At 39.6% G+C, this 15450-nt stretch overlaps 1 protein-coding gene across 1 annotated transcript in view; it reads left to right on the top strand.

Moving 5' to 3' along the window:
- DSG1 (desmoglein 1) overlaps nt 1–4489 on the top strand; it is a 37406-nt gene extending 32917 nt beyond the window's left edge. Inside the window, exons 15-16 of the mRNA XM_062200254.1 lie at nt 974–1182; nt 3416–4489. Of these exons, the coding sequence (XP_062056238.1) occupies nt 974–1182; nt 3416–4489 (1283 nt within the window). The remainder of the gene's footprint in view (nt 1–973; nt 1183–3415) is intronic.
- Nucleotides 4490–15450: the final 10961 nt, after the last annotated feature.

The following is a 15450-nucleotide window of genomic DNA, read 5'->3' on the forward strand; positions in this document are numbered from 1 at the left end:
AGGGAGAAACAGAGATCTTCCATCCATTGGTTCACTCCCCAAATGGCCACAATGGCAAGAGCTGGACCAATGCGAAACCAGGAGCTTCTTCTAGGTGTTCCTTGGGGGTGCAGGGGCCCAAGCATTTGGGCCATCTTCTGCTCCAATCCCAGGCAAGTATCAGGGAGCTAGATCAGAAGTGGAGCAGCCGGGACTTGAACCGGCACCCATATGGGATGCCAGCATTGCAGGCATAGACTTAAGCTACTATTGCCACAATGCCAGTCCCTACTTTTGAATTTATTGCTTTATTATGTCTGCAAGCATTTGCAGAAATGTCAACCAAAATACCAAGAGAGGCACCAGGGTAACTGAAATATGAAAAACCTAGTGTCTTCAAACTTAAGATCTTTAGAACATTTAAGCTATGAGACACCTATTCTATTGTCAGCATTCCTCCTTCCACATCATTTCCATAGTCCCGTCATTTTATCTCATCTGCCTCCAATATTGTAAAACGCTTCCACTGTGCTTCAGATTCAAGTGCAAAAGCAAGATCCTCCATGAGAACCTTTCTCATCATCATAGCTATGACCTCTTCTCTAAGTCAGTGGTTCATGCCTTCATCTGGATGCCTGTTGAGGGGTTCTTATGCCGCTTTTTAAATTTTAGAATTTAAGTTACCTCCCCCCCCAATTTCCCTCAATTTGAAACCAAACTCTTCAAGCAATAGGTTTTTGTAACTTTTATGCAACCATCACTTCCAGCACAGCTTTTAACAATTCTCCAACAAATAATTGGCATATTAACAAATCAATTAATTACATTATTTTAAACTCAACATCACATTTATGTCTTTTTTATATATGATCTTCATTTTATTTCTTTGCTCACAAATGCATACTTAAATGAAGACAATATATTATTATAAGTTGTTAACTTTCAGTGCATGATATACTACAGAAAGTAAATTTAATTTGATCAATATTTTTAGGAGTTTATACCAATGACTACTGTGGCAGAGAAATGCAAGATCTGGGAGGAGGAGAAAGAACAACAGGATTTGAACTAATGGATGGAGTTAAAGCATCAGGAGCACCTGAGATATGTCCAGAATATTCTGGAACATTAAGAAGAAGCTCCATGAGGGAATGTAGAGAAGGAGGTCTGAATATGAATTTCATGGAAAGCTACTTCTGTCAGGTAAGGTGTCCAGCCACACACATTCCACGGTATCCTCTATACTCCAAGAGTTTACTGATTCCCAATAGGGAAATTAAACCTGATAGCATCTCAGGTTCCCAGCCTCTTGTTTCCAGGCCCAGCAATCCATATTTTTTCTGAACAACGTTTCAAAAGCTGTAAGTTCAGCACTTTATTTCCACACTTAAAGAGGAGGAATGGCTCCCTGATCTTATTTTTGTCCGGGGCATCAAGTGTGAACTCCTTAGTGTGGCAATTAAGGTTGTTCACAAATCGACCTGCTCAATCACAACTCCATATCACAAACTCCTACCCATCTTTCAAAACCCAGTTCAAATATCAGTGCCTCTCATATAACCCTGTCATTGAAAGAAGATGCTTGTTTCCTCATCTGCATTTCTGTAGAACTTTGTTCATACACTTACGGAACATGTCATCGTTAAAATCTGGTTGTTTTTACATCCACCACCATTTCTATTGTGTCTCACCCATCAATTCTCTACATTATGTTGCCAGTACCCAGCTCAGCTTCAGGTATATAATAAGAGTAGGTTCAAGAGTCATAGTACACTTCCAGAATGTTCTAAGAACCAACTGCAAGCAATACAACGAGTGTGAAGCCTGGAGAAGCAACAGAGAATTAGGTTTGCTACCCAGGCAGAGATACAGTGCCCCTGGTTACATGCCTGTGACACTCTACCTTTAGGAATTTCCTACCTCTCATACTGAGTGGACTCACATTTCTGTCCATCCTATATTCTGGCCTAAAATGTCTTCATCAACTTCCCTATAGCTTGGAGACTAACATTTTTAAGTAAAATATTAATTAAAAGCCTTCCAAATAGCAATAACTAATGATGAGGCTTGTTAAAACACTTTGGTATACTCCCTATCTATATCTTTACATTATTCTCATGAAAAGTAAAATTCTGCCTCAAAACTTTTGCACTTAGAGCTTCCTCTTCCCAGAACACAATCCACTTTACTCCCTCTATCACTTTATTCCAATCTCTGACCATACCACTATTTATCAGAGATGCTGTCCTTCACCTTCCAATTTAAAAGAATCCCATCACTCTCTGTTCCCTGGCCCTGAGCCGCCAGTTGTGACATACATGTTTATGTGTGTCTTTCTCACCTGACTGCAATGTAAGTCCTTGGAGGGAAGGAGTTTATCTGGTGTTGCTTATTACTTCATAGGCAGGCTCCTGGCAAATACTGAGGATTCACTGAACATTTTTTAAATGAAATGGCACAATGAGTTGGTTTGCCATAAAATATTTCTGATACTTTACCTGAAAGTTTGCAGTCCACTCCTGTGAACTCCTCTGTCTTCTTGTGCTGAAAAAGTCCCATTGAAATAAGTCATCGTGGAGATGTCATATTCACTCCTTTGGAAGGAAAGAAAATACAATTCTAAAGGAACCCAAATCAATCATGGACTACCTTTTTTAGACAGAAATATACATACTTTCATGTACTTGAAGTTCAGAATTTTTCTCTACTTCCAACTTGGTTATAACATAATTCATGTGTGTGACTTGGTGTCCAAGAAACACAATTACAAACAAGTCCATATAAATACATTTTAAAAATCAAAATGTATTACCAGAATTGTAGTTAAAATAATTTCTAATAAAGTTCAAGCAATTTTTTTTTATTTTTAACTTTTATTTAATGAATATAAATTTCCAGTGTACAGCTTATGGATTACAATGGCTTCCCCCTCCCATAACTTCCCTCCCACCCGCAACCCTCCCCTCTCCCGCTCCCTCTCCCCTTCCATTCACATCAAGATTCATTTTCAATTCTCTTTATATACAGAAGATCAATTTAGTATAAAGATTGCAACAGTTTGCACCCACATAGAAACACAAAGTGAAACATACTGTTGGAGTACTAGTTATAGCATTAAATCAAAATGTACAGCACATTAAGGACAGAGATCCCACATGAGGAGCAAGTACACAGTGGCTCCTGTTGTTGACCCAACAAATTGACACTCTAGTTTATGGCGCCAGTAACCACCCTAGTTCAAGCAATTATAAAATAATTTCTAATGAAGAATGCAGCAATTACAAAATTATTTTCAAAGCTTCTCTGGTAGATACTAGAATTTTGCTTTACATTTTTCTCTTTGGTAACACTGTGTGAAAAACTGATGGTAAAGACTGTTCAGGTATTGTTGAACATGTGGTCATAACTGCACTTTTTCTTTCTCCCACGTGTTCAGAAAGCATACGCTTATGCAGATGAAGATGAGGGGCGTCCATCCAACGACTGCTTGCTCATCTATGACATTGAAGGTGTAGGTTCCCCGGCCGGCTCCGTGGGTTGCTGTAGCTTCATTGGAGAAGACCTGGATGACAGCTTCTTGGATACACTGGGGCCTAAGTTTAAGAAGTTGGCCGACATCAGCCTGGGGAAAGATACAGAATCCTATCCGGACCCTGATCCTTCTTGGCCACCTCAGAGCACTGAACCCATGTTCCCCCAGCAGGGGCCAGAGCCAGTTTCCAGTGGCCACCCACCAATTTCCCCACACTTTGGCACCACCACAGTAATCTCTGAGAGCACCTATCCCTCAGGACCTGGTGTACAGCATCCTATGCCTATTTCTGATCCTCTAGGCTATGGGAATGTCACTGTGACCGAGTCCTACACTACCTCTGGCACTCTGAAGCCCTCTGTCCACCTTCATGATAACCGACATACGTCAAACGTGGTGGTGACAGAGAGGGTGGTGGGCCCAATCTCTGGCACTGATTTGCATGGAATATTAGAGATCCCTGACTTGAGAGAGGGGTCAAACGTTATAGTGACAGAAAGGGTGATAGCACCAGGGTCAAGCCTCCCCACCTCTCTGACTGTCTCTAATCCTAGAGAGTCTTCAAATGTAGTAGTGACAGAAAGAGTCATCCAACCTACTTCTGGCATGATGGGCAGTCTGAGTACGCGTCCTGAGTTATCCAGTGCCCACAATGTAATTGTGACAGAGAGGGTTGTTTCTGGTGCAGGAGTAAGTGGAATTAGTGGCACAGCTGGGATAAGTGGAGGCGGAGGCTTAAGTAGCAGTGGCCTGGTTGGCACCAGCATGGGTGCTGGTGGTGGGGGCCTGGGTGGAGCTGGGATAAGCAGTGGTGGCATCGGGCTGAGCAGCCTGGGTGGAGGTGTGGGGGGGACAGCCACCATTGGTCACATGAGGAGTTCCTCTGACCATCACTTTAGCCAGACCCTTGGATCTGCCTCTCCTAGCACGACTCGAAGTCGAATCACGAAGTATAGTACAGTACAATATACCAAGTAGTCAGGACCCCAGCACAGGTTTTCCTGGTATTTGTGATTTAGAAAGTCTCATCATCAAAAAACTATTTTGATGCACACTTAGGTGCTAAGATAATTGTGGAGTAAGTTGAGAAACCACAACAAAAAGTAATTGGACATGTTGCTATGAGGGAAGCACTCTCCTTAGCACCTGCAAACTTTTTTCTTACATTAGTCCTAAGGAAATCATGACAGTGAACTGAAACTTGCAACAAGGCCTTCTTTGTGTCTCTGTGGTCTACCAGGTCTTTGCATGTGTGGCCTGTAGTATATCTCCAGCAAGAAAAAAAAAAAAGAGAGAACTTGGTCATGTGGAAGCACTGACCATAAGTGGCCATAGGCACACTTCTTGCTCTGCTGGGATTTGCCTTGTAGCTGAGGCAACACTCAAAAAGAACTAAATATGCAATATGTGCCCATGCGCTGACCCTGTCAGTCTCACAAAGGTAATATAAATAAAAAGCCAGCCACAGATTCAGGCCAGGATTAGCCATTAAAAAAATATATATATATCTGACAACATAGTCAAGCCCGCAAGCCACCAAACACTCTTACCTTAATAACTGCACTAGAGAAGATGAATTTCACATCAAGAAACATTTCACAGCAGCGAAATTCTGTATGAGAGAGGCCATACGATGAGATTTATTTCAGGTAAAGCCACAACGTCTGAGCCTGAATCTTAACAGGAGGCTCCTTTCCTGTGAAATTAGGATTACTCTGATTCTAGTTTGCGTTTAACAGTAGATTTGCTCTTGAAAAATACTGCTTACTGGTGAGGTTGTGGGATATCACACTCGTTTTCCCGTTGACCAATGTGGTTCTGACTCACTAAGAAAAACTTGCCAGGGTTACTTCCCAGATAGAAGCAAGTGACAGTTGACACGGTTGTCAGCGTGAGTGGCAAATCGCCTTCCATGAAGCAGGTGGGGGCTACGTTGTATTTTCAGATTGTGTTTTTAGTACATCTTACCCACTCACTTACAGCGTTTTATTACATAGCTCCACATTAAAGCAATTTGCTTAAGGTGAGCTGTGGAAAACAAAAGTTTTTAATGTGGTTAAGCTTTGAGGGATTTTTTTAAGGGATCTAAAAAAATGTTTTTAGGAAATGTAAACCATCTAATGGGGAAAGTTAGAAAACAATTTCTTGGTAAAGTAATACCATACTAATTCTTAGCTTTAATGGAGTTTAGAACTTCTTTTTAACAACCCTCTGCTTAAAGAGCTAGACCAGGAACCTTTAACAGAGTCGATGGTATTGTGTTGACAAGAATGAAACAGTACTAGACAAAGTCATTTCTTTAGTCCAGGCCATCCCCTAACTAAATTTTCTAACTAGAAAAGTTTTAAATTTCTGATTTGATTTGTCAAAGAAGTTCTTGGCTTCTATATGCTCTGAATTATAGTCTTCAAATTATATAGTATGATGTATTTTTTGAGCTTCAAAATTTAACATGGTCTTATTTATGATGTATTATTTCTGTATGTTTGCTATATAGTGTTCCCTGGTTTAAAATCTAAAAAAGGATCAAAGCATTCTAAGAGATAGGCAAATTTACTATTAGAGAAATTCTTTTCTCTTTTTTAAGTTCAATGTGAATATAAGCTTACTAAACTGATATGACAAAATAAAATTAGTAAAAAACACTTTTTGCCCTGCAGTTGTGAATTATATACAAGTTTTAAGAAATTTTCCCCTGAATACTCAAATTCCTCAGAATGTTACAAGGTCAAAGAATATTCAACTTCCAATCATTGTCAAAGGTGGCTAGGAGTGAATTATTCTATTCAGAGCCATTTTGCTCTATATAATTGTTGATAAGCTTTATATTTTTAAAGCCACAATATACATCTTATTTTAACTCTGTAGAATATGCAAAATTTTGACAGTCTTTAACATGCCAAATTGCAGAGGTGTAAATAAAGTCATTCAAAGGGAGTCTTTCTTTTATTTCTTCCCACCATTTAAGGAACTACATTAAGGATGGATAATTTTTCCATAAATATAGTCAAAAGGTATTTGTTGAAATATACTTGAGTATATCTGGATCCAGGAGTTTGAATGAATAGAAATAACTACTAATTAATTAAAGAGAATGTTATCTATGTATAGCAAACTTATTTTTGTTTTGATATGACATATCATCACAAGTCTTTTTGTATGACAACTGATACCTTGCATAGATATTTTTAGGTTATCTCACAAAATACAGAGTGATCATCTCTACTGGCTGATGTTCTTAAAATCCATCAGTTATATAAAACTATGGAAAATACAAGGAAAAAATGTCAGTATTGGTCATCTATCTTTCTAGGAAGATACTTTCAAATCATTTTCTCTTTTTTTTTAGGATTTCATATTGATGTTATGCTGCATTTAAAATTTTACAATCACCTTTTTACAAACAACCATTTGTTTAAAGGCATGATGCTTTTTAATGAACAGCCTTTGGACAGAATTTCATTCTCGTCTTAAGATACTTTACTCTAACTAATGTACACCATTCCATATACCTGGAAGGGAAATGGAAATCAGTTTATAAGAGAATAGGTGTAATTCAAATCTATATTGCTTGCTGAATTCTATAACAACTTGCTATCAACAAAAGCAAGAAGGAAGAGAGTAATTTAATGTTATATATACATGGTTTGCAGATCAACCATGGTATCTGTACAACATCTGATTTTCTAAAGAGATATCCATAAGGACAAAAATTAATGTATCATACATTATTCATCATTTATATCAACTAAAATACCATCTTGACTTAATTTTGACATTGAATCCTAAACATATCTGCTAAATAGTTTTTACCTCTATGCATATTGTTTGATATATTTGTTTTGCACTGAAGATTGACAGAATAAGTGTGTATTTTGGGGTTATTTATATGCTTTCATATATATATATATATATCTGTTCTACATTTGTGTATAGAGATTTCCATTCAAGATGATATTTTGACAGTTTTTTAAAGCATATATCCTCAAAAATTAAATTTTATAGTAAGTGGGTATTTCTAGTTATCTACACAATTTATTTCTGAATTTATACCAAAATTTGAGTATCAGCCAAGACATAGCACTCATGACACTCTTTGACTTTAGTAGGAGAATAAAAGTGTTATAAAATATACTAAAATTTTTTAAAAGGCTATGGCTATATTGAAAAGACATTTAAAACTCAAAACAAACTTTCAAAGTACTTACCACATTTTCTATGCCTGTTTAATGAATCCCAACCTTTTGGAGCATTGCCAATATTTTTAGGACCTACTTCACGTGGCACTAGAACATACCAATCCATAGTAGGTTGCTAGTACCCATGCAATCAAATCTGTCTTCCAATTCCAGATTATTCAATTTATATTTGGACAAATTGGGAAAAGATGAATCTATTATCTAACAAATAAGTTTAAAACAAGGAATAATTTATTGTGTAATTGTCTACATTGCCTTCTATTTTGCTGTTTACACACTTGATGGTCAAACTGTACTTAGTCAACTTTAGTTTTCTTTTGCTGTCTATCTTACAAGTATTTTTGAACTCTAATAATCATCTTTGGTGATGTATAAAAGCTTTTGAGTTTTTTGGGTACTGGTTCCTTGCTTGGTTATCTTTTGGCTTTTCCAAGTCGGTTTGTAATTGCCAAAGAGCTGTGTTTACATCAATAAAATTATTGATATGCACCTATTATCTTTTCTGAATTATAAGGTGGGAGAAAGTGTAGGACTGTAAGACATAACTAGAAGTCACAAAATCTAGTTATTATTTGCATCCCACATTAGAGGGAATAGCCTTTATTTTCCTAGTGTTAAAAATACATTTTGTTTAAAAATGTTTTATATATTTGAAAGACAGAGAGATAGAGACAAACAGATAGGCACAGATCTTCCAACTGCGGGGTTCACTCCCCAGATTGAATCCAGGTATCCCACGTGGGTGGCAGGAACCCAACTATCCCAGTCATTACCTGCTGCTTCCCATGGTGTGCAATAGTAGGAAACTAGAGTCACAAGTAGAGCTGATACTTGAACACAGGGTGTAGGCTAATCCTCCGCTTTGCGGCGCCAGCACACCGGGTTCTAGTCCCGGTCGGGGCGCCGGATTCTGTCCCGGTTGCTCCTCTTCCAGGCCAGCTCTCTGCTGTGGCCAGGGAGTGCAGTGGAGGATGGCCAAGTGCTTGGGCCCTGCACCCCATGGGAGACCAGGAGAAGCACCTGGCTCCTGCCATCGGATCAGCGCGGTGCGCCGGCTGCAGCGCGCCAGCCGCGGCGGCCATTGGAGGGTGAACCAACGGCACAAGGAAGACCTTTCTCTCTGTCTCTCTCTCTCACACTGTCCACTCTGCCTGTCAAAAAAATAAATAAATAAATAAATAAACATCCTTTTTTTTTTTTTTTTTTTTTTTTCAGGCAGAGTTAGAGAGAGAGAGAGACAGAGAGAAAGGTCTTCCTTTGCCGTTGGTTCACTCTCCAAATGGCCGCTACAGCCGGTGCGCTGCGCCAATCCGAAGCCAGGAGCCAGGTTCTTCCTGGTCTCCCATGCGGGTGCAGGGCCCAAGCACTTGGGCCATCCTCCACTGCTCTCCCGGGCCACAGCAGAGAGCAGGACTGGAAGAGGAGCAACCAGGACAGAATCCGGCACCCCGACCGGGACCAGAACCTGGGGTGCCGGCGCCGCAGGTGGAGGATTAGCCAAATGAGCTGCGGCGCCGGCTATAGGATGTAACATCTTAGCCACTGCACCAAATCCTGCCTGTAAATTATATATTCTATTTCCTAGCTTCCCTTTTGTCATATTTCCTGCAAAGCCTACTCCCAGGTATACAACAAATGAAGCCAGGGTACAGCAATGACCAAGTATTAATGTCACACATGTGTACAGGGGATAAAAGTTTTGCATTTTAAACATTTGAATGCATTTTTAGAATTTATGTGCTTTTAGCTTTGTCTCTTTAATACTCTAGTATTTTGGTCTGCATTAGAATGTCATTTCTTCTAAAATAGCTTTTCTTATTTACTTTTAAAATTGTACCCTTTTGTCCTTAAGACATCTATGTGGTTATCTGGGGCCCGGACACTTCAGATAGCAGGGTATTCAAGAAAGAACAAGGAGATTTGGGTGTCCAGAGAGAATGAAAGAAGGAAAGCAGTAGGAGATGAGGTCATGGAGGGAAACGGGGCTGAGATTGAATTTGACCTTGAAGACCAACATGGGAACTTGGCTCATTCTGAGTGTGATGAAGAGCCACTGGAAAGTTTTGGCAAGCAGTGTTCTGGCCAGACAGGCAGATACATGGATCATTCTCTGGATATTTGCAATGGCAGGAACAGGACCAGGGCAGGAAATCATTCTCCCACTTGAGCAACAGGGATTCAATACTTGATTCACCACCTATTGCTTCCCAGGGTGCACCTCAGCAGGAGGCTGGACTCACAAGCAGAGCCAGGACTCAGACCCAGACACTTTGATATTGGATGTGGACATCTTAGCCCCTGCACAATATGCTGGCCCCTAGATGTACAATTTTCAAAGGTCCCTCTATCTATAGTGCCATCATTCCTCGAAAGAAATCCCAGAGGTGAGGAGGCTAGTTAGAAGTCTATGCAGTAATACAGGTGAGTGATCAGCCCATCCACCTGATTGGAGAGGAAAAAGAAAACAAAAATCCCAGACAGGTTAATGAGGCCTCCTGTAGAAAAAAACTAGGGTCAAAGGCCATTTTCCAGCACCACTCAGAATATGAGGTTCTGATTCTTACCAAATTGCACATCTGGTTTGACCTAGAATGTGATTCGTCACAATTTTTTAAGAGAAGATATTTTTCTCCACACATCTTAAGTGTCTTTCAAAATCTATGCCAGCTACTGCTTGATACAACTCTGTCCTCTGCATCTAACCCACTTGGGCCTCATTCCTTTGTAATCATAACCTCTACTCTACCACCAATGGCTCTACTCCCAACCTGTGTGTACTGATGGTCCTCTTCCCCACTTAATGCTGTATAATTGTTCAAACCTGGTAAATGCCACTCTTAGGATCATTGGTTACTATCCTCACCCTGTCTTTTATGACCTTGTCTAAATATGATCAGAGTCGGCAAACTTGGAAGGCTTCCATAGCCTTGGCAACTCATGACGACAGCCTAGGGTGGTTACTGGCGCCATAAACTAGAGTGTCAATTTGTTGGGTCAACAACAGGAGCCACTGTGCACTTGCTCCTCATGTGGGATCTCTGTCCTTAATGTGCTGTACATTGTGATTTAATGCTATAACTAGTACTCAAACAGTATGTTTCACTTTGTGTTTCTATGTGGGTGCAAACTGTTGAAATCTTTATACTAAATTGATCTTCTGTATATAAAGAGAATTGAAAATGAATCTTGATGTGAATGGAAGGGGAGAGGGAGCGGGAGAGGGGAGGGTTGCGGGTGGGAGGGAAGTTATGGGGGGGGGGAAGCCATTGTAATCCATAAGCTGTACACTGGAAATTTATATTCATTAAATAAAAGTTAAAAAAAAAAAAAAAGAAAAAGAAAACCTTGCCTGAGGGCGGGCAGGGAAGCAGGAGCAGTGAATCCCATTAGGATGGGGGTGGAGCCTGGCTTAGGTTGCTGGGCTGTGTGGCCACCTGGCTAAAACTGTGCCAGTTTCCTAATATTCCCCCTTTTTGTTTTTTATAAAGCAGGGTTTGTATGGGGTTACATTAGTCCCAAGAGTCCAGGAGGGGTAGAGGGACGATGATCTGTCTTTAGAGCTACTTCCTGCTGACATGGGGCGATGACTTCACTGGAGTGGGACGATGTCTCCTGGGTGGGGAGCCGAGTAAATCCTTGTAGCAGCATTTGGTGGACTGCCTGGTTGTTGAAGGCCTTCATTTGTTTCATTATAACCTGCTGTAAACACTTAAACAGACATTGTAGTATAAAAGACAGGGTGAGAATAGTAACCAATGATCCTAAGAGTAACCAGGTAATGAGAGGATTTCATAGAGGAGAGGAAATGGGGGGCCTCTGGACCCTTATGGGGACAGTTTGATGGATGTGGTTTAAAACTGATTCCAGCCAAGACTGGGAGAAAAGCCACTTAACTTTCACAGGTAGCGGGGTTTTGTCTGTAGAGAAATTCTGAACAATCATACAACATTAAGTGTGGGAGAGGACCATCAGTACACACAGGTTGGGAGTAGAGCCATTGATGGTAGAGTAGAGGTTATGATTACAAAGGAATGAGGCCCAAGTGGGTTAGATGCAGAGGACAGAGTTGTTATTAGAGAACCTAAGAAAGATGCTATCTAAGCTACAACTAAGTTTTCTGATTGAGAGGCAAATAGAACCTGATAGAAGGGGCTCGATAATAATCAGGTGGGCTTTAAAGCCTTGTAAATTATGAGGCTCAGACTCATCTATCTCTTCATATAGCCTACATCCTAAGGGAGGTGTGAACCTCCTTGGGGAAGGCACCCTGTTGATTTCCATTACCTAACTGGCCTGAGAGGAGAGCTGGCCAGGTAAAGGCAGGTGGCAACTCTTAACAGGAAATATACAGTTCTGCCTGCAATGTTGCTGACCCTACTTGACCATACCCTCAGCTGCAGTGGTCACTTTGGAAGTTGGGCTGAGTGAACGGCTTTTCAGCTTAGAGCCAATAAGATCTGTGGCTCTGACCTGGGCATCCTTCAACTCCAGGGCAGGTCCATTTCCAGTGATCCAACTCTTGGCAGAGCTGCCAGGGCTCTTCACAAGCTGACTTCTGCTGAGGCCCAGGCTTACCACATTGAAAGCCACTGCAGTGGACTGGCCTGTTGGGTCTCCTTGAGGGCAGATCACTGTACAGATCAGCCATTAATAGGCCTGCCACCATTTCTTCTGATGCCGAGCTTTCTTTTCCTCCTGGTTTTTGTTAAAGCAGACCAGAGGATGCAAGTCAAGGGGGTGCTCAAGTCCCATCTCTAATCTTGGTGGCTTAAACTACAGGTCTATAGTCACAGGCATGTTCTGTAGTAGTTTTTTCTGAGGTAGACAATGCCCATGAGGAAAACTACATTCTCACTTTAAAACTTTCTTTTCCTTTGTTCTGAAAGGGAGGTCTTTTCCTGTTTATTGTTTACCTCGCTGATGGCGAAGTAAATCTAGCTATGAAATTATAATTTAAGCTCTTATTTTGGCTATGCTATTACAGAAAAATATTAGCCATTTCTTTTATAAGATCTAAAATCAAATTTTGCATCCTAGAGAGTCCTTCAGTATAGAATTAGTTTCCTACCTTGAAGAGAATAGAGAAATGAAAGAACAAGTTGGGCTTAGAATAGAGAAATGAGGCCGGCGCCGTGGCTCAATAGGCTAATCCTCCGCCTTGCAGCGCCGGTACACCGGGTTCTAGTCCCGGTTGGGGCACCGGATTCTGTTCCAGTTGCCCCTCTTCCAGGCCAGCTCTCTGCTGTGGCCAGGGAGTGCAGTGGAGGATGGCCCAGGTGCTTGGGCCCTGCACTCCATGGGAGACCAGGATAAGCACCTGGCTCCTGCCATCGGATCAGCGCGGTGCGCCGGCCACAGCGCACTGCCCGCGGCGGCCATTGGAGGGTGAACCAACGGCACAAGGAAGACCTTTCTCTCTGTCTCTCTCACTGTCCACTCTGCCTGTCAAAAAAATAAATAAATAAAAAATAGAGAAATGAGGGAGCAAATTCTAGATCGCTTACTGACAATAGCAATATCACATGAAAACTGATCCATATGAGAATTGAAGCCTAAGATTACACCAGATTACTTGTAAAATTCTCGCCATCCCAGGTAAGGCTACTTCTTCAGAACTGCTCGATGGTTTGGTGGTGATTCTTTCATCTGAGAAGCAAATGATGGAATTTTGTTCAAGTATAAAATGTGTCTTGATCAACTATCTTAAATATGTTTCAGGAGAAGATGAGATATGTAAAAATTTAGTCCTAACTAGTGTTTCATTCGAGCTATAAGTAAACTACAGAAAAATAGTTTATTTTCAAGTATAAGCAATTATTTTCCAAATATTTGAAAACTACCTTTTAAGAAGGTAAAACTGGAACAAGAACGTGGCTTTCTTCATGGCATAAAGATCATGTCAACAGTGGAAATGCGTTCTTAGAACCCTGTGAGATTAATAAATAAAACCATAAGTAAAAGATCACCTAATAGATTAATTCAAATAGAAGGTTTCTGAATTTTTCACTTGCTATTCTAATCAGGAAGTAAATATAAGTGTTTCTCTTCTTCGAGCATCACTGAGTATCCCTGAAGCTTAAATGAAAAGGATGTCAAAAGCTTTCCATTCACAACCAATAAATAGTTTTTGGGCTGCTATGTTAATTGCTATGGCAAGTAGAAGGCATCCTTTGCAGAAAGGGTGTGAATTTATAGTTATCTCCATGGGAAGAGTAATTACTCATAAAAATTAATAAATTTATTATTCTGCTTTATACATCATATTCTATACAGTTGATTATTGATAATTCATTACCAAGAAAATTTACTTTCAATTTAAGGGCAAAAGCAAAGGTGAACCTGGAAAACTGGATGTAAAAATAGTAAGGGGGGAATTAAAACTATGGAAGGCTGATAACAGGTCCTAGGAATTGAGCTCAATGCTCTTTTGGAAAATCCTAGACACCTTTTGGCTGGACTTCCTTTGGGGACACTCGTATCATTAACAGCCTAAAACCTACCTGCTACAGTGGCATTACACTTGTGAAGAAAAGATAATGAGCTTTAAAAGATGTATGTAATATATTGTGAACAGTCATAAAAACCAAAATACATATGAAAAACCAATAGAACAGAATAATATTTCAAGTACAGGTACAAAATTTTCAGACACGAGTTATGAGCTAGAGTAGCAAAGAAGAAAAAAAATCTTATTTAATGTTTATCACTAAAAAATTACATTTTAATATACTTTAAAACTTAAAGCCATATCTAGTACCATATGATTTAATAAATAACAAGTACATTAAAGATATAAATGCTAGGAACTTTGAAAGAAAGAATAGCACCCAAAATGAATACATTACATATTATTTTCTTTATGTAAACACATCTGATTTGATTTCCCAAATACAGGAAGGGAAATAGATGATGAAATTGTAATTTAGAGAATAAACTCATAGAAACAAACTGACTGCAACTCTTAGAATTTGAACCAGATCTGAATCTTTATATGGTTCAATGTAGCACATGAACATATAACATTTATCCTGGTTGAAAAAAAGGGATATAATTGCACAACTATTGACAAACTACAAGCTATAATTAAAGTTTATTAAGGGATAAGCTAAATAACATATAACATACACAATAAAAACTGACAAAGATGATAAGACATTAGGGATTTTCAGAAAATGAGGTAGTCAAGATATTTTTATTTACTTGACCCTATGAAACCAAACCAAAACAATAAATATAAAATAACCCAGGAGCAAGCATTTGGTGCAGTGGTTAAATTACAGCTTCCCATGGCTTAACACTTCAGATCCTTTTCATCTACATGAGAGACCTAGATTGAGTTCTGGCTCTTGCTTCAACCTGGGCCAGCTCAGGCTGTTGAGGGTATTTGGGGAGTAAATCAACAGATAGAAAATCTCAATTTCTCTCTCTCTCATCTCTTCCTTTCAAATAAAATAAAAATAAATAAATAAAAAGATATTAAAAATAGGAATAATCCATCCTCAAAAAGAATTACAAAATGATTGCCAATCTCTCTGTTCAAAACACATACATAACATAAAGAATGTGTGCTAAATATAGTAAACTTTATATCAAAACTAAGAAGTTTCAGAACATGTGAATATATCTCCAAACCTATTTTAGAGTTACTATTGTCTCTATGCTTGTGTCCTGCAACTCCAAAATTCATATTTTGAAATTCTAACCGCAAGGTGACAGTATTAGGAGGTAGGGGTCATTGGG

This window comes from Lepus europaeus, chromosome 9, assembly GCF_033115175.1.
Source record: "Lepus europaeus isolate LE1 chromosome 9, mLepTim1.pri, whole genome shotgun sequence".
Lineage (NCBI taxonomy): Eukaryota > Metazoa > Chordata > Mammalia > Lagomorpha > Leporidae > Lepus > Lepus europaeus.